This window comes from Syngnathus acus, chromosome 3 (genome assembly GCF_901709675.1).
Source record: "Syngnathus acus chromosome 3, fSynAcu1.2, whole genome shotgun sequence".
In the NCBI taxonomy this organism is placed as follows: Eukaryota; Metazoa; Chordata; class Actinopteri; order Syngnathiformes; family Syngnathidae; genus Syngnathus; species Syngnathus acus.
Genome location: NC_051089.1, coordinates 15,041,269 through 15,059,647, shown reverse-complemented (window position 1 = coordinate 15,059,647; position 18,379 = coordinate 15,041,269). Strand labels below are relative to the sequence as shown.

The 18,379-nt window shown below is 39.7% G+C and overlaps 1 protein-coding gene across 10 annotated transcripts in view; it reads right to left on the bottom strand.

The window, feature by feature from the left end:
• tjp1a (tight junction protein 1a) overlaps window positions 1-18,379 on the bottom strand; it is an 80,536-nt gene that overhangs the window by 32,111 nt on the left and 30,046 nt on the right. Inside the window, exon 1 of one of the 10 annotated variants that reach the window (XM_037248335.1) lies at window positions 10,235-10,690. The exons of the other annotated variants lie outside the window; for them this stretch is intronic. Coding sequence (XP_037104230.1) covers window positions 10,235-10,258 — 24 coding nt within the window. The 5' untranslated portion in view covers window positions 10,259-10,690. Of the gene's footprint in view, window positions 1-10,234; window positions 10,691-18,379 lie in introns of those variants that run through there. 10 annotated transcript variants of the gene reach the window in all.

The following is an 18,379-nucleotide window of genomic DNA, read 5'->3' as shown; positions in this document are numbered from 1 at the left end:
TAGTTCAAACGCAAGAGTAGGTGTATTGCGGCACTCCTCACATTCTTTCCTCATTTAGTGACCTTGGAAAAAAATGTATCCTGGACACAATATATTGGGTCCAAGGTTTCTGACAATAAAGCACTGCTTTTGCTCCTTATTAATTAGGCATGTCTGACAACGGTGAGTAAGCACAACTGTGATTGCCTTAAACCTGCCTTAAATACTTCCTTGCTCGTCTGCTTCAGGGACATGAGGAGATAGACGGAAGGAGAGAGACGGAAGGATGGACAAATATTAACAAACGTAAAATGATCGTCACTCGTTGTTGCGTCACGTTTTCCCTGGGGCTGCAACTTAAAATTACATTAAGTCAGTGACTCGTCAACCTTAACAAAAAATATTGGTCAGCTTTCCGTCAAAAGTATTTGACAATCGGGGGGGGGGAAACACTCTACCATCTCTTGATTCAATGTTCTCTACTTTCTCAAGACAACGCTAAATTAGACCAAACAACGACACAGTTTTGATTAGATCATTTTTACTTTGCATGGTAAACAATTGATTAGAGACTGCTAAATGGGGTAATAAAATTCGGAGTATAGAATAAATAATGTTGCTTTTATTTTTGAAATATCTACTGGCCCATAAAACCACCATCAGTGAACTTTGGGTGCCCCTAAACAGTCATGTTAATGTAGAAAGCTGTGTGTATTCTGTTAAATGTATCGTGAAACACTATTTTAAGAAGGATTTTTCATCATTTACCTGCTTGCAAATTTTAATCCAGAATCGTTCCGTCTTCGCATAAAAAGAAAAACTTTCTTGACAACTTTCCAGATGGAAGTATGGCTAGTTCTTTTCTTTTCATTGACCTAATTAGGGGTGGTCATTGCAATTCATTGATTACTTAATTGCTCGGAATGTGGTTGACTGTGTGGAATCAATTGTTGATCAATTGTGTCCCGTCGCAGTAAAATCAAAGTGCGTAAAGCACGAGGAAATAATTTCGACTGCTTAATTTTACGATAGTCATCTTTCATGCATCAATTACGCCTGTGACCTTCATGGTGCAATTAGATCCTAGCTGTGTTTCATTTACAAAGTGAGTGACCAGAATCACCCATGTTTGACTTTGGAGAAATACTTCAAATGCAATTCCCACTCAAAATGTGTATTTTATTTATTATAATGAATAAATAAAACGCTTAACGTTATCTCGTCCGCTAATGTCAGTATTTCACAGTTTCATTTCAAATTCAAGCCGCAATAAATGTTAGAAACAGTAACAGCCAGTGAGATGTTCAATATTTACTCATTTTCATTTGATTTCATTTGCACATTCAGAAATATGCATTTGAACCACAAAGGTTGAGTGTATTCAAAATGATAATACAAATATTCAATCGCAAGCATCTGCTTGTTACATGGCACCAGTGTGACACATGCACGACACATGCAAGAAACCACTTTCCGAGTTTTAGGATAGCCATTGCTCAATAACATTTGAGAACCAACCACCCATATTCATATTGTGTTTTACAACTGTATTCATAATTTCACATGTACCACTGAAAATAGACAAGCGTGCAGTCTTTGATGCCAAAATAAGGAGCGGGACGTGAAAAGTCGTGGAAAGCTGGCCTTTACAAGGCAACTCGTTCTCAAAAAGTTAAACGGTTATTAACATTTCAAAGTGCACATGACAACTTGGATATTTATTGATTTGATGTATACAGGAAGGATTTAAACTGAGGCACATCTTCAGTGTTCTGTACAACCGGATAAAATTTACCACCACACGTTGAAAAGTTGGCCGCATTTACGAGTATATTGGCCACACTTTAGTCTTAGCCAGGTTTTCAAGATACTTGAGCAATTCTATCGAATAGTCCCTCAAATCAATAGTGTGTGTTGTGGTGTGAAGCCAGCATGATGCAAAACCAAAGCATATCTGAAACACTAAACTGTGCAAATCTTTAAACATGAATGGCATGTATTCAATAACAATATATGGGATCCACCAGAAGACACTGTTAAAGGATCGTACACAAAATGTAATATTTTGTTGCAAAACCTTTAAAGGCAATAAAAATGATTTCTGCAGCTCTCAGACTCTTCAACCCGTTGACAGCTATTCTGACCCACTCCGCGTGATCAAACGCCTTCGGTTCTTTCAAGCTTGATGGATTGTCTTCTCAGACTTCATGTTTAAGATTGTTCTCCTGTACAAATATTCAATAGGATACACACTAGATCAAGGCTCTTAGTCCATTTTTTTTTCTTTTGAGCAAATCTTGGGTATTTTTAGCTTAGGTCATGGCCTGCAGCTGAGAACAAGCTTTCCGACACTGCAAAGCACATTATGCTACAGAATGCCTTGATGAAGTTGTCTTCATATTTTATTGTACCCCACCCATTTGCAAGACACCCTGAGCAAAATGTAGCAAAGCATATACACAACCAACCTATTTGATGTAACAGTAAGCAGTGTTCGATCTTTTGAGCTCATGCAAAAGCAAAATTATTGGTACCCTGACAACATGGAAAACGGTCATTGAAATAAATTTGAAATTTGATGGACCTGAAAATTGCCAAAATATAAAAAATTAAGCAACATCTAATTTTTCAGTAAATAAATGCTATGACTTTGATCAATTTCAGGTTATTTCAGTGACCATTGATTTTTTTTCCCCTATTTTTTTGCCGTGCATACATTATGCTCATTTACTATGGAAACTTCATTTTATAGTTGTAGAAATTAAGGGCAAACCCAGAATTACAACCAGGCCCAGAAATGAAGCCTTTGTATTCATCTTATCTACACGTACACACAGTATTTCCCCGCCACCCCACACACAGGCCTCTAAACTGTCTCTCTTTCACATGGACACACACAAATACACACACAGAGGCAAACACACACTTTGGAATGTGTAGATAAGGAGACATGGGCCAACTCTGCCAGTTTCTCATTAAAAAAAAAGACCTCCTTCACCTTTTGCGTTCTTCATTCTTTAGATGTTTCATTCCAATTTCACTCAGTATACATTTGCAAGAGTGCATTTACTGGATGGTGAAGGGCTATAATTATTCTTATAATAATTATTAGTATTATAAAACACAGTATCTTGAATGTAGGCAGTGGTTCCAAATCAAACTGTAGCAGTGACTGACAATACTGAAATTAAAGTGCTTAGTCAGAAAGGGGACTCTGTCAGCTCCAACTTCAGTCGATGAGCAAAAATTAGCTACGTTTGGCAAACTAAACATATGTCTTGACGGATCATCATGACAAAAGCAGTATTTGAATCACCAAACTGGCAGCCATTTTGAAATGTTTGATGCGGAATACAGTACAATAACAAGATTCCGTTCAATTTTCAAGTTGCACGTCACCTTACAAACGTGCAAATCTGAACCAATAGTTGACAGTCACATGGCAGCATGAAACTAGAGTCCAAGCCCACTCAACGGCATTCCCAAGCCCTCTGAGGACTTTGTTACAATAGACATGTTGTGGGGCACAATCTATAGTGAATTAATGAGTTACTGTTTGACAGGCCTTTTTCCCAAGCACTTAAATAGCAACGTAATTAGAAATTCCCAAAGAGCTGATTGGGGATAGGAAGGGGGCGTCATTATAAAGAGCAGACAAAATGTTGGGAATGTACAATGGCGGCTCTCATTATTTTGGACTATCGAGAACTGAGTGAGCATATTGTACACAGCAGAACCTCGATTTGAGCCAGAGTGCGCAAAATTTGGTGATACTTTTGCATTGAAAGAAAAGTAAGGGTAATGGTACTTATAACAGGTGCAACAAAAAGGTTTTAAATCATTAAAACATTTTCAAATTATAAGATGTAAGTGGATCAAATCGAACAGAATCAAACTGTCAAACCCTTTAAAAGGTATATTCAGATATGTAGGAGATCTATTCTGATATGTATTAAATCATCTTTGATTGGAAGCGTATTTAAAGGAAATGCCACATTTACTGTAAACTAAGTTAATTCATATTGTAAAATGACAAGAAACCCATTGCATCATACCCTCTTCGTACGGAGCCGTACCATATCGAACCGTTAATCCTACCGACTCGAACCAAATCAAATCATTCCATTTTAAAATAAAATGTATTTCGGATATGCATCAAGCATTCTTTTATTGAAGGGATGCACACCCGTAATAGTTTTTCGTTTAGGAACAGGCTGATGATCCATTGCCTCCCTTATTAGAGTGAACAAAGAGAAACCAGAAACAGTGTGGGTGTGTTGTGTAAAGGCATGAAGAGCAACAAGCCTTGGGATGAATCTGTTCCATCCTCTTTCTCTCTTCTCTAACCAGCTGAGGCGTGGCAAACCCAAATCACCCCCCATGAATCAGCAGAATCTCTCTTGTTATCTGTCTCACAGGCACACACACACACACTAAACAACCAGTGTCAAATCCCTTATGCCTGTAATAGGACTGATAAATCCCTGCAGAGACCTACCCTGCCCTGCACTGCCCCGCACCGCCCTGCCCTGCCAAAAAGGCCAGCTTGGAGTGTCCTAGCTTTGCAAGAACGGGTGTCTGATGTGGAACAAAGAAACTACCAAGACAGCTTATGTAATGTTTCCACAAAGCTTTTGAGCAGCAGAGTGAAAAATCAATGAATTATACATTGCCACCCCTTTTCTGATTTAAATTAAAACATAAGTACTCAGGTTATACAATGCAAGGAACTCAGGCCTTTCTAAACTTATCACAACTTTTGTTAATTTTTCTGATTAATACTGTGTTTGTGGAATATGAGTTACGGCGCAAAATTAACCCGCTATTATCCATTTTAGGAAGCGGCCATTTTGCCACTTGCTGTCGACTGAAAATGAGATCCCAGTTGCCAGGTTTCAGGTCACAACCAATCACAGCTCAGCTTCAGAAAACTGCTGAGTAGTATAGGGCGAGACGATTGATCATCTTAATAGCGTACGACAGTGAACAGCATTCTACTCGATCAGCACAGCTAAACGAGCATGACTTATTTTCAGAAGTTACAGTATTTTGACAAAGATTCCTCACCCTTGTTTGTATGACTACCTCTAAACGTGCAATAAATGAAGGCATTATGCAAGGCATGTCCTCAGAAACAGGCAACACAACAATCCTGTTGAATCATTTGAATAAGAACCACCCAGGTGATGAGCTGACTTTGCACAGCCTCCTCACGTTGCATAACAAGTTTGGTTGCTATTAACTAGCCGTTCCATACACATGACCAAATCAGCGATCAAATGTGTCATTTTTGATCATGAAAACTTAAAAGTAGCAATGAAGTGACTGCAGTGTGTAACGTGGTGGTGGTAGTAGTAGTCACAGTAGTAGTTGCAGTAGTAGTAGTAGTAGTGGTGGTAGTAGTAGTAGTAGTAGTAGAAGAAGTGATGACATACTGTACTAACATTCACACACACACACACACACACACACACACACACACACAACCAAACACGCACGGCACACATGCACGCACACAGACGCGAAAATATTCGGACTACTACTGAAATTACTACTAATTTGGGCACAGGGACAAAAAAAAAAGTTTGGGAAATGGAGGCCTGCTGTATCTTAAATCCCCAGAACGACTTTTTTAGGTTGCCTCGTCTTTTTTTTCGGTTAATTGAGGGAAATAGAATTCGAATGGAGAATGAAGAGAAACAGACAGCGCACAAACTAACATAACGCTGCTCTTTTCTCTGAGTGTGTAAATAATTTGCAAAATGTATCAAATGTAAAATTAGTAAATTGGTGATTATTTGTAAATACGCATATTGTTTTACATTTTCATTGTTGTTGATATTTTATAGAAGAAATGGGGTGTCACTAAGGCAAACATTTTTAGCATCATAGTACATTGTTGTCTATTAAACAATCATGCCTTTAAAAATCAGTCGGAATGCTTTAAATCGGCTGGAACTTGATATGTGTTTTTTCAAATGGCTGCAACCAAAGAGTTGATAACTGTGGTACAAATCCAATGTCATACTGTAGCCTCAGCATGCGGAATGACAGGGTCGTGTTTTTTTTGATGATTTTTTTTTTAAGAAAAATTTTATTGAGTGCGGCATTTGATATTCATGAGGTGTCTATCAAAATACATACTGATATTAAATTATTGCCCAGCCATACAAAGAGCACTAATGCAGTGATTATAGAAGAAAAAGTGTTTACGAGAGAGGGTAGACTTTTCAAAATATGACTACGATTATATTTGCAGCTGCCATCTTATTATCTGTATTCATACCACTGGTGTGACAAATCAGATCATTTATGCGGTACTACAGTGTCAAGACACACTTAACACTGAATTCAGAATTAGATCAAAATGGATGACAACAGGTGAACAAGTAAAAAAAAAAAAAAAAAACTGGCGCCCCAATAAAAGAAATTCCCTCTAGCTGTTGTTTTCAATAAGGGGAACAAAATCATCTATAGTGACAGTTTACATCTGCCCACCTTGAGGCGCAAGACGGGATTCCAACCATGGCATATGGTCAAATAGGTTGAAATTGTCAGTTACAGTTCTGTATGAATGTGTATCCTAATTGGAAAGTGAAACCCTAATGCGGTTTGTGTTTCCACCACAGGGTGTTTTCTGTGGATAGCTGTACGCTGCATCAGCTATGTAAATAGTGTGACATCATACCAGCAGGACACTGTGTAGCTCAAGTGAAACAAAAGGCAAATATAGGAGTATATATCCAGCATTTAGTGTTTGTACAGCTTCCCATTGAGTTGTTTTTATACAAAGACACATTTTCTCTAAGATAACACAGTCTTCCCCTCTCAATTCCTGCTGTTACACAAATATATATATTTTTTTTTTAAATCAACAAAACGCAGATTGACTACCTTCACCCTAACGGAAGGGTACAAATAGTAGTAAGGTACCAATCTGTTTTTTAGGTACACCTTCATGACTTTTGAATAAGAGAAATTCACAAAGATGCTTCCAGGAATCAAATTCAGACGAAAAGATAAGGAAATCTTTCAAAGCCATTTTCAGAAGAGAAACGAGTACCACGAGTAACAAAGTTTGCACAAAACTGAGACACAAACTGAATGTAGCACTAACTAGACAATTGCTTCTCAATGTTCTTTTTTATCACTGGCCACATCTGCTGTGATTCTGACCTAGAACAAAAATATGCTATGCTCTGTTCCTCCTTGCACTTGGTCTTCTAATTACGTTTCCCCTCCTTCAGTGATGTAAATGGTGAAGCGTAATCATCAAAGCTGTTTTTGCCTCACTATGCAACACTAATTAATACCGCATTCAAATGCATATCCCACTCATTTCAGTCAAGTCTTTTTAAAACAGACTAGTGGGTTCAGTGATGCTCTAAATAACAGTAGCTCTCTTTTTGCATCCATGACAGTAAACAGGAATGGATTGAGGCCAATAGTAAAAGGCCAGTACTGATTCCAGTATTGTTTTAAAAAAAAAAAAAAAAAAAAAAAATGTAAAGGTTATAAAATGAGTTTAAGAACTTGGAACATTAATAGTGTTTACAACCTAGCTTGGGCAATAGACCTTACAAAATATTCATTATTATTCACTGCGTGAAATTAATTTAAAGTTACGCCCAAATAAGGACTGCTCTTAATGGGAAACTTTCTTTTTGTCTACAACTGACATTATAGCTTGATGAACTCTGAAATAGGAAATATGATTCAGAGGTTTGGTACAAGGTGCAACTAGCAAGGCCCTGCGCTTTCCTGCCATTGTCACGGTGGAGAAACAAACAAACACAAATCTTAAACTTGTGCCACCAGACAATCATGACTTGAAAGGACATTTCTTGAGTAAAAAGCATCACAGCTTTTTATTACAATTAAATACTAACTACCTAAATGTAGCGTGTGACTCAAAGTACTCAACTGCCAATCCATCACGAGTCATGAGGCAGAAGTCAATGTTTGGATGTTGAAAGACAAACCATAGCACAGACGTATTTGATGATTTCTCAAAGTGACAATGCATGATGGAGTTGCCACGAAATTGAGTGAGGGAGGGCACGTCTGCATGCAGCCTTGGATGCCTGTGTTATATATCTCCATTGCCTTGGCGCTGTCTGCTAATCATGCAGTGACGTCTGGGCCGAGGTCACCGTGTGTGAGGAAGACGGGGAGGAGGAAAAGAGAGAAGAAGAAAAAAAAATAATCTTCTGAAACTCCCTCATCAACATTTAAGTGATTTAAGTGTAGTGATTCAAGGTGAATGAAGCACTGATGTAGGCAGGTAAGTAAGTAGGTTGGCACGACTATTTCAGCCCAAAGGTATACATTCTGAACCGCTTCATTATCGTGCTAATTTGACCAGCACTATTCAAAATAGCTTAGAAAAAAAACATCTACAGCGGAGTTCCAGACTGCCCCTACATGGTGGCATTTTGCCTGTGAGTTTTAACACAGTGCATGGAAATTTGTCATCTACGCACGCGCACATGTGCCCAGTAAATCTGCTGATTGTTTTAAAAAATATATTTTTCATTGCTGACAAACCCGTGCTCCGAGCTTCAATCCATTCATCAGTAATAAAGTAAAAAATTAAAGAAGTCACTATATAGTGTGGCCTGTACATTTTCTACTTGCGCCCTTAAAATGTCAGGTTAGGGACCACTGTAGACCTGGTAAAAAAAAAAAAAAAGTCAGTCTGGTGCCTGTCTACAGTATACTAATGTACATGTATATATTTTACAAATCGCAGAAGGAGAAATCTGAATAGCATAACCTCTGACCTATTACAATCGGAAGTTCTACACTGAGCCAACATGTGCACAACACGTCACTGCATTACAGTTGACAGAGGTGGTTTCGTCGAACAAGAACAACTGCCCAAACCTGAATTTCACCACCTCTAATAGACAAACACAGCACATTCCTCACTTGTCAAAATGAAAAGAAAAATCTACATACTGCAGGATACTATTGAACACACACACACACACACACACACGACACACAACACACACAGCTGTAATAAGAGGATTGACCCACTTGAAAATACACTCAACGGTCTGTTTACAATACTGTATTTCCTTTAACTAATGTAGTCTAAAATCGATAGACAGTATAGTTACACCGTGCAACTGTGACAGTATAAGACAAAAAAAAAAAAGTGACAACAGGATAGTTCCAAAGAAGTTCTGCTGTCTGTAAGCTGACCCAATTCCCACATGATTCAGATGCTAGATGCAAGACAGTATAAATATCACTGCGGTTGGGCAAAATCCTTGCATCTCTACAAGTACCACTTTTCAGGAAACCACAAATAATGATAATAATGATGAAAATAATAATAATAATAATAATAATAAAACAATAAAACCCAAATAATAATAATAATAATAATAACAGACCCTTGTAGGGACTTACCAATAGTAGACATTTTTGGAAAAAAATATGTTGAACAATTTTGGACGTAGGAGGTTGGTGCCAGACACGAAGGGTATGTACTGTATTGCATAAATATAGAAAAGACCCTTTGTTCTGAATGTTTGTTGGGCATGTACTGAAGTTCCAAAAGATAAAAAGATCAAAGAGTTTACAAAAGGATAAAAAAAAATTGCTTCGGGTCACTACAAGAAACACATCAAAAGGGGCCTTCATGTCCCCATTTGAGATTAAGAACATAGATAGGGTCTTGAGTTTATAATTAATGTTACTTATTTGGAATTAGGGAAACAAGTGTCTTTTTCTGGCAAAAACAATCGTCACACATAAAAAGCGTACACATTATGCTTAACCACCAGAAATATCCTCTTTAACCTTGAAACTTCGACTAAAGTACTGTGCTGCATTCATAAGGATGCCCTGTCTCTGCTGTAATCTATTATGACGTCAGGGGCACTTGCAATCAACAGGTTGTCTTTGGAGATGCCTCATGGGCCACAGCATGCTTGTTGTATCAGTAAACAGATGCATTCTTATCAACTAGAACAATGAGTACAAAGTCAGATTTAGAAAGGAGAAGAGGACGCCTGGTTACAAGATATGCTACTAAGTGTAGATTTCAAAAATAACCTTGAGCTCCAAACACAACCACCATTGTGCCTGGCGTCACTTTTACAACCAACGAGCGAACTTTTACTACAGCCACGCAAACAAAAAATTACAGCGATACTTCCCAATCGTGCTAATTTGAGCGATTCATGTTGAAAAGACACGATCACTTGACCTTTTTTTTTTTTTGCATACAGCAGAAACCCACCTTGTTTGACGCTTTGGAGGACATTTTCCTCTCCTGTTCGGCTCCCAAAGTGACAGCTTAAACCGCGCTGCTGCCTTTGTTTTGATAGTCACTTGGCCGAATGCAATATTTCCCTCCAGTTGAAAAGTCGCCCAGCTGCCGCCACGCCGGGCCGCTGTGTTATTTCACTTTATCCAGGAAACATGTCACGGAAAGCCGCGAGGAAAGTCCAAAGTTCATTATCTTATCGTCGGTGCCTAAATTGTTAACGTCATTCCAGTCAGGTACCGAGGCAGAAAACGCCGCGCGCGCACGCGAATCTACACACAAAGGCGTGACTAAGGTCAGTTTGTGTGGATGTCTCGTTGCTAGTGTCCACCCCTGGATGAAAAGTTGGGAAGAAAAGGCATCACTGCGACGGTGTACAGCAATGGCAGGCGGGGTGAACCTCTCCCTGCCTTGGCTCTGTGAGCAACTGCCGTGTCTAGGCTGCGCGGAACAAACCATTGCACAAACACAGGGGTGCTAAGAATCGGAAGCAACGACGAAGCGACCGTGTAACGCCATAACCCAAAAATAACACACTACATTTCTTTGGATTTAATATCTATCTCTATTTTGCTCTCTGTTTATGCGTTAGATGTTTTTGTTACTCCGTACATTTTTAAAGATTGTCATTGTCCACCCCCGTTGTCTCGTGGAATACATAGTCCGGGATACAATGAGGAGAAGCGACGCCGCTGTCCCTGCTGATGCTGAATGCTCACTTTCTATGTAGTGATGCGAGTTTTATGTTGTTGCTAGACGAGGACATTTGCATCTGGTCTGCAGGGGAAAAGAAATCCCGAAAAAAGGAAAAGGAATATATGAATGATGAAGAATGTTAGTGCTGTTGCAGTACAGATGTGTTGGCTAAGCATTCTGGGACTGCATGTCTTAATTGTGTACTACAGAAACAACAAACTAATCCCTCAGACAAAAAGAGAAAATGGGCAGGATTGTTTGTGGCTGATAAATCATCTCACGGGAGACCACAAAAGCCATTCAAGTCAAGTTCATGACTTCCTAAACCTAGCCCCACCCTCAGGATACAGCAAACCCAGCATTGTTTCACAGTTTACGCTTGTTGCAGCAAACGAAATTTACATAATGAAATAATAATGCTATAAAAGCTAGAATGTCAGAAATGACAGTGCTGTGTGATAATATATGACAATTACGTCCATGTAATTTCCAGCATTTATAGTCTTAAAATATAGACACACCCTGGCTTTTCCCAAACAAATTCAGCAATCGCGTTCTCTAAATCAGGCTTTTCTGATGATTATTTCCTCTGCCTCGTTTCCTAAACAGAAGAAAGGAGGGCTCAGTGTAGGTGGTCTCGAGGTTAATTCCCACCAGACATAATCCTTCAAGGCTAAATAAAATACGACCAGTCAGAAGTAGCAGATTTGTCCTCAGGGCTCGCAGGCAAAAAAAGACCAGGTCACACCAGGAGGAGGATCAACCCAAATGAAGCACTCCAAAACTTGCTTCAAACACTCTGAAATAGACTAAAAGTGAATTTCCTTCCACCCAAATCAGCACTTGGTAAAATAAGACTCACACAAACATGATACATACTAGTATTGATGCAAGTCGCTCGCTCCTTCTGAAACTCCTTAAGCGTCTGTCAGGATCAAGCAGTGCGGACAGCAGGATGTTTAACATAATTATCCGGCTAAATAAGCTATTCTTTCAAATGATAAAAAACAGAACCCTTCCTTTTCTCCTTGCCTCTTAGTCTAATCCCCACCTGAGATTGTGTCTCAGATGTTCTGAAAGAGAGAGGGATGTCATTAATGACACTTCACCGGCATCAAAGTTATCTTTGTCTCATATGTTTGTATCGCTGCTCTTTTCTCTGAGTGTTATAGTACGTGTCGTCGCATCTCTCTCTCACTCTCAAACACACACATAACACAAAAAACTCGGGTAGGCTCAAAGCCCAGGTGCGCTCATGGAAGAGTAGGCACGTGTAAATCAGGCGACCATGCAGGCCTACATTTGGTTGGAACACATCACAGGCTTCACACACTCCAGCTACTTCAGCAGTGAAAAGGCACCCTAACACTGTGCAGCTGCCCACACGATGAAAAAAAAAAAGCCTCAGTGCAAACCAGTTGTTTTGAGTGAAAGTTCTGAGGTAGATGAGGTTTTATTATCTCCATCTGTCTTGAATTTGGGGTCTGAGAGGGAGTGTGTGATCCTTCCATATGCCCTGTTGACTCAGGGCCGTCCTGCAGGTCCTGCAGAGGGTTTTGTTTCTTCACTCTAATTGAAACCTTATGGAGACCACATGAGGTTTTTATCAATCTTTCACAGTACTGCAGAACAGGTAAACAGTGGTTAAACTCACAATGCATTCAAATGACCTGCTCCTAAATGTCAATCTAAATGCTAGCACATATCGTGATTCTGGCACATCTTAATGTTATAAGACACTAATAGTACCCAAATATCACTTCACTGCAAAGGTTGTTTTTTTTTTTTTTTTTTACTGTAGATTAGTATCACATGACAGGATTAACAGACGCCTCTCAAATTCACCTCCATCCTTCCAGGTCAATATTGTTAAGGCTTTTGTGGGAATCCAAACGTTAAACACAAACCAGATTTTGTCCTAGAAAGGGCAGACTTAACATTTTAAAGCCACAGACATGATCTGAGTCGATGGATTCACACCCATACTAAACACGTATGCCCGCGATGTAATCATTAAACAACACAAAAATATCTTACACCCCCCCTTACATTAAACATAGACTGCAGGAAAACACTCATGACTTGTTATATAAGAAAGTGGCTAATGTGTCATGCGCTACATTTTTATTCATGACAAAGGTCAAAGAGGTACGACACCTCATTTATCATTTGACACTCGACGTTTGTTTCCAGCTGGACAGGAACTTTCTTCCACATTCATATGTGCTTCATTCATCATCAAAAGTGTGACTAAAACATCCCCTATGAACTGAGAAATTTCGAAGTAGTAGTATTTGAACAATTGCTAACTTTTAATGTTTTCCCCTGAGCTATAGACTGCACAATGATTCTGAACTCAATTATTTTCCGCAGCATCTCAAAGCTTAACCTTTCTGTTGTATGTTTCACCCCACCTAATGCTATCAATTCAGTAACTTTCCACCAATAGAGTTAGACTAGTGGTAACAATGATGAACATTTTGAATAAGAAGGAAATTTGCCAGCATCAATTATAATGCGAACACCTGTTTACACACATACAATTGGCATGATGTAATCTATAAATCAAAATTCAAACAAAACAAACATCCAAACCACTTAGACAGGGGACAGTGTGTGTATGCGAGTTTACCAGCAAATACCTAAAGGACAGTTCATCCTTTTCCTGTCATTGTTAACCTATTTGCACACAATGGTAACCGAACTGCAGATAACAAAAAGTTACTGCCCCCCGTTTTATTCATCAAAGTGAATGCAGGGACAACGTTGTGCCAGTGTGTTTTCCAGCTTGTGGTGGAAAGAAAAAAGATACATCACGTCACACTTTTCCTATTCTACTTGACTAGCAGCAACATCTGAGTTCCACAAACCAGGGTAAAAACAACCACCCAACATCTGACAAACAAGGCACTTGTTTTTTTGCATGTTTTTTTGTGTAAGACAATATGATAGAAGTTTGCAGCTGTAACAGAGATGTGTTAAATATCTTGCACCAGGTTGCACTTATATGTGATTTTTATCATCAAATTACAACAAGGTGACCCCGGCAACAGGTGGGTGTATGAGAATGTCCTGTTGGCAAGCAAGAGTTTGTTTTTTTCCCCTCAGCGAGCTGGGCTGCAGCAAGCATGAGTAACATGTTTGGAGGTCTTGAGTTCATAATCAACATTCATTGCAACTTTATGTACTGTTTCCACATGACTTGTCGAAAAGGGATGAAGCAATTCTGCTTATCTCGTTCCGTCCCAATTCCAACCAAGGATTTACAATGCCTGACACCAAAAAATCTTTGCAAACACAAATGCATATTTTTCTCTGCAAATACTTCTTTCAAACTTGCATCAGTCTTGTTTTCACCATCAAGACAAACATTTAAATTATTAAGAAGACTTGAAAAAAATATAGTTGCAACATTGAGAGCTGTGAAGACCCCCCCACACACACACACAGACACAAAAAAAATGTGACATCAGTAACAACCTACTGAGGGTAGAAGTGATGGCAATGAACAACAACAAAAGTCGAAGAGATTATTGGGGCCTGAATGCAAAGCGCTACGTGTGGCAGAAAACGTACACAGCTCATTACCCTGAACACACCCATATGGTGGTGGCAACTGTGGGATGCTCTTCTTCAGCAAGGATAGGGAAGCTGAACTGATGGGAACATGGATGGAGCAAAACACAAGCTAAAGAAACCCAATTGATGCTGCAAAACACTTGAGATTGGCAAGGAATGTAGACAGCTAACCCATCAAAGGTTAAGATTAAAAAAAATATCCATGTGTTAGAATGGCCCAGTCAAAGTCCAGACATAAATCCCATTGAGCATCCGTGCCAAGACTTGAAATTTGCTGTTCACACGTGGTCTCCACCTATTCTGTCTGTGCTTGAGCTTTTTTGCTTGGAGCAAAAGCAACATCCATCCATCCATCCATCCATCCATTTTCCGAACCGCTCAGTCCCCAAGTTTGTGGGTGTCAAAGTGTTAACATGCAGATTATTAGTGTGTTTCAAATCCTGCTGAAAAGGCAATAAATACAAGTCCCACTCAGTTCTGTTCAACAGCTGCAGCTTAAGTTAGTCAGTGGTGACGCCAAACAGCAGCCACCGAGGTACCATTTGACACAAACTATAAGTGGCATGTAATTGAATTTCATGGAAGAGCAAAGATTTAAAAGTCTAATGCGGGAGCAACTGCAGACTGCCACGAACTGGGAATATAATCTATCAGTGTACAGATTGAAACCTTAAAATTCACTCTTACACTTACTTGTGTAATGAGCTGAGGGTTTACTAAAGGGAACCGGGAGAAGAATATGCAACGACCATAAGTAGTACATATTTGTATTGCTTTCTAACAGCGGAATGAGGATTTAGTGTGAAATGAAATGAAGGCTAATTCAGTTTGATATAATAAAGCAACAATAAAAACAAGAGCTGTGCTGTTGACACATCAAAGCTGAAACATTTTTAGAACAAAGCAGTTATGTGTGAAATGTGTCCTGATTTTGTAGGTTTCAGAAAAATAGAAATGCATCATGAATCATGTTGTCTCTTTGTTTAACTGTGTTTCATTCAGCGTGACAACAGCATGAAACAGCGTACTTTATGTATTGACTAGTGTTCCTTGCGTCCTATCTTAAATCTGAACATCAGGATCATTCATTGCAAAAAAAAATCTGTGGTTAGAAAATAATTTAAGTGAAGAAGATGAGAAAAATCAAGAAATAAGATGGAGAAAAGAGTCACATACAAAAAAGGGCAGAAGACATTATGTAGCCAGGAACCAAAATAAGATAAGATAAGAGCCTTATTATTAATTTATTAAAGCTCGGGAGAAGAAGAAAATAGACACAGCAAAAGCTGGTGGTGAAAAGTACACTGCACTAAAAGTCTGAAAACTGGACTGAGAATGAAAAGTGTTGCAGAGAAAGACAAAGAGAAGCCAGGTGGGCAGAGTGACTGCTGAACTACACGAAAAGGCAACCATAGAGTCTCAATGAATGGAGGAATGTTTCAAGTCCAGTGAGGTCAGCGTTGGCCTGAATAAAGGACCTCCCATCAGAATGACTCTTGCCTTGGTACTGCCTGTTACTGCTGCATTCCAGCACCATGAAGCACACAAGGCAAACAGGGGAAAACAGTGGGAGCTTCTTTCTGAGTGACGCAGTTGCAGCCGCTTCATGCCCAAAGTCCGGTTGAAGATGTGTCTGTCACATACAAAATATGCAATCATTCTGTCAAATCAATGGAATGAATACCTAAAGCAAAATATGAAGATGTATGCGCATATGAATCATCTCCATCTCTCTCTGTTGGACTACTAACAGAGCATTTGCATTGTTTTTGCAGTCATGGTGATCTCCTCCAAATCAGCGCCCTCAACAGCCACTTAACCGATTCAGAGTATGACATCATATGCCGCGCCGATGAGGGCACAGAGTGTTTTTGGTAACACAAGAAGGAGAAGCGTTGGAGGATGGTAATGGGAGCTAGCGAGTTAGAGAAGCGTACGGGGACACGGCAGCCACGGGCCCCGCTTGGAGCCTGGTGGTGATGAGATGCGATGGGACCCGACCGTGCAGAAGCTCCGGCCTGTGTTAGCTGACTAATCCTCTAGCCGTCCAGTGCCAGTATCTAGACTCATCAGCTTTGGTGTTCTCTTGTCAAGACACATTTTTATAACGTCCCGCTGGTCATTTCTAGCTGCTAATGCCCAACACAACAGCCCCTAATGCCAAATGATTACGCAGTGCTGTTTTAGCACATTTGTCGCCTGAAAAGAAAGAAAGAGCCACAAGGCAGTGATGGGCTGACTCCCTGCTCAAAGGACCAGCTTGATGAACTCAGCAGAAAGGGAGTGGACCTAAAAGCCACTCTAAGCCACCCCTCCTGGGGTGGGCACTGTGGGGGCCTGAGCTGGGTGGCTCGTGGCTGAACTGGGCGCTGGGCAGTGATTCGCAGTGCCCTCTTGTACAGTCTATAGACAGATATTGTGCACTCATACGTGAGGAGAGAAACAATGTGCACATCCGGATCAATCTGGCATACCAAGTGGCGGGATGTAAAGGTTAGGCTGAAGCAGCAGTTGGGAGGGAGTTAGTTATGGGCAATGTCACACAGGGAGGTCATTTTGAGCTAATGACACAATTAGAACTATATATATTCAGCTTAAAATAATATCTTTAAATTCAATGACGCATTGCATTCCAATTAGTAGAATAGTATCTTTTCAACCTATTCCTATTCTGTTATTGACCTTTAGGGTCCAGAGCCCTTTATGGACTGTATGCATGCAGCACTTCTGCACTTAGATGTCATAAGGCACAGAGGCTTCCAGTGCGAGGTAGACTATACTGACTCTAGTCCCAAACCGATTCAAAATGAATTGGGACCACTCCTTTCTTTAGCACTAGGACTACCCAAATTCTAAAACTACTAAATAGATCTCCTAGACCCATTATTTTTGACAACTTGTGCTCTGGCAATGATGTCAACGCCTAAAATGATGATTACTTGCTGTTTGAGTAGCTATTAAGGTATTTCATTTATTAAAGATGTAGTCAGCCCCCAAGTTTTCTTGGTTTGTGCGGCCCAACTAGTCGAAACACAGTGTTATGAGCAGAAAATGCACAGAATGGACTTTGGTGCTGTCTGTAGCCGCATATTTATCCCTGCAAATGTTAACGTCCCAGTGCCTCCATTGCTCATCAAAGCAGCGTAAAGGACCTGTTTAATCGAGCAAGCAAACAGCAGTGATAACTGGATGTACTGTCCTCTCTTCTCTTCTTCAATGTAGTAATAAATCAACAATAATAATAATAATAATAACAACTACAATGATGATAATAATAATAACAACAACAATAATAATGCTAATAATAATAATCCAATCGATAGCATAGTAGTACAAACTAGATAAAAAAATCTGAATTCAAAAGCTTTCTTTGCCCTTGCCTGACTACAAACAGGGAACAGATGTTTTCTACTGTTTGCCTACCCCTCTCACCTGAGCTCCCTGCAGTCAATAAGTACTGCTCGCCTAACCATGTGACTTGTACAGTAAACACAATATGGAAACACTCCCACTGGGACAAGAACACTAGGGAACACAGTGCAAAACCAGTCATGGTTGTGAAGCCAACTTACATATGGCTGTATTAAACAATTGAGGAAAAAAAGCAGAAGGCTTGGTGTAATCAAGAGCTACTATATGCGCCCACATACAATTCTGAAAAACTGAGAGAGGCAACTACTTGAAGCAATTAAATAGAATGCAAACACTGATTGGGAAAATATATTCTAACACTCACACAACAGACGTTCCCTGTGGTCACGGCAGGCCCGATCACAACATTTTGGCATTTTTTCCCAGTCTTGTGAAGTTTTCTCATGGTCTATCATGGGATCTATGACAGAC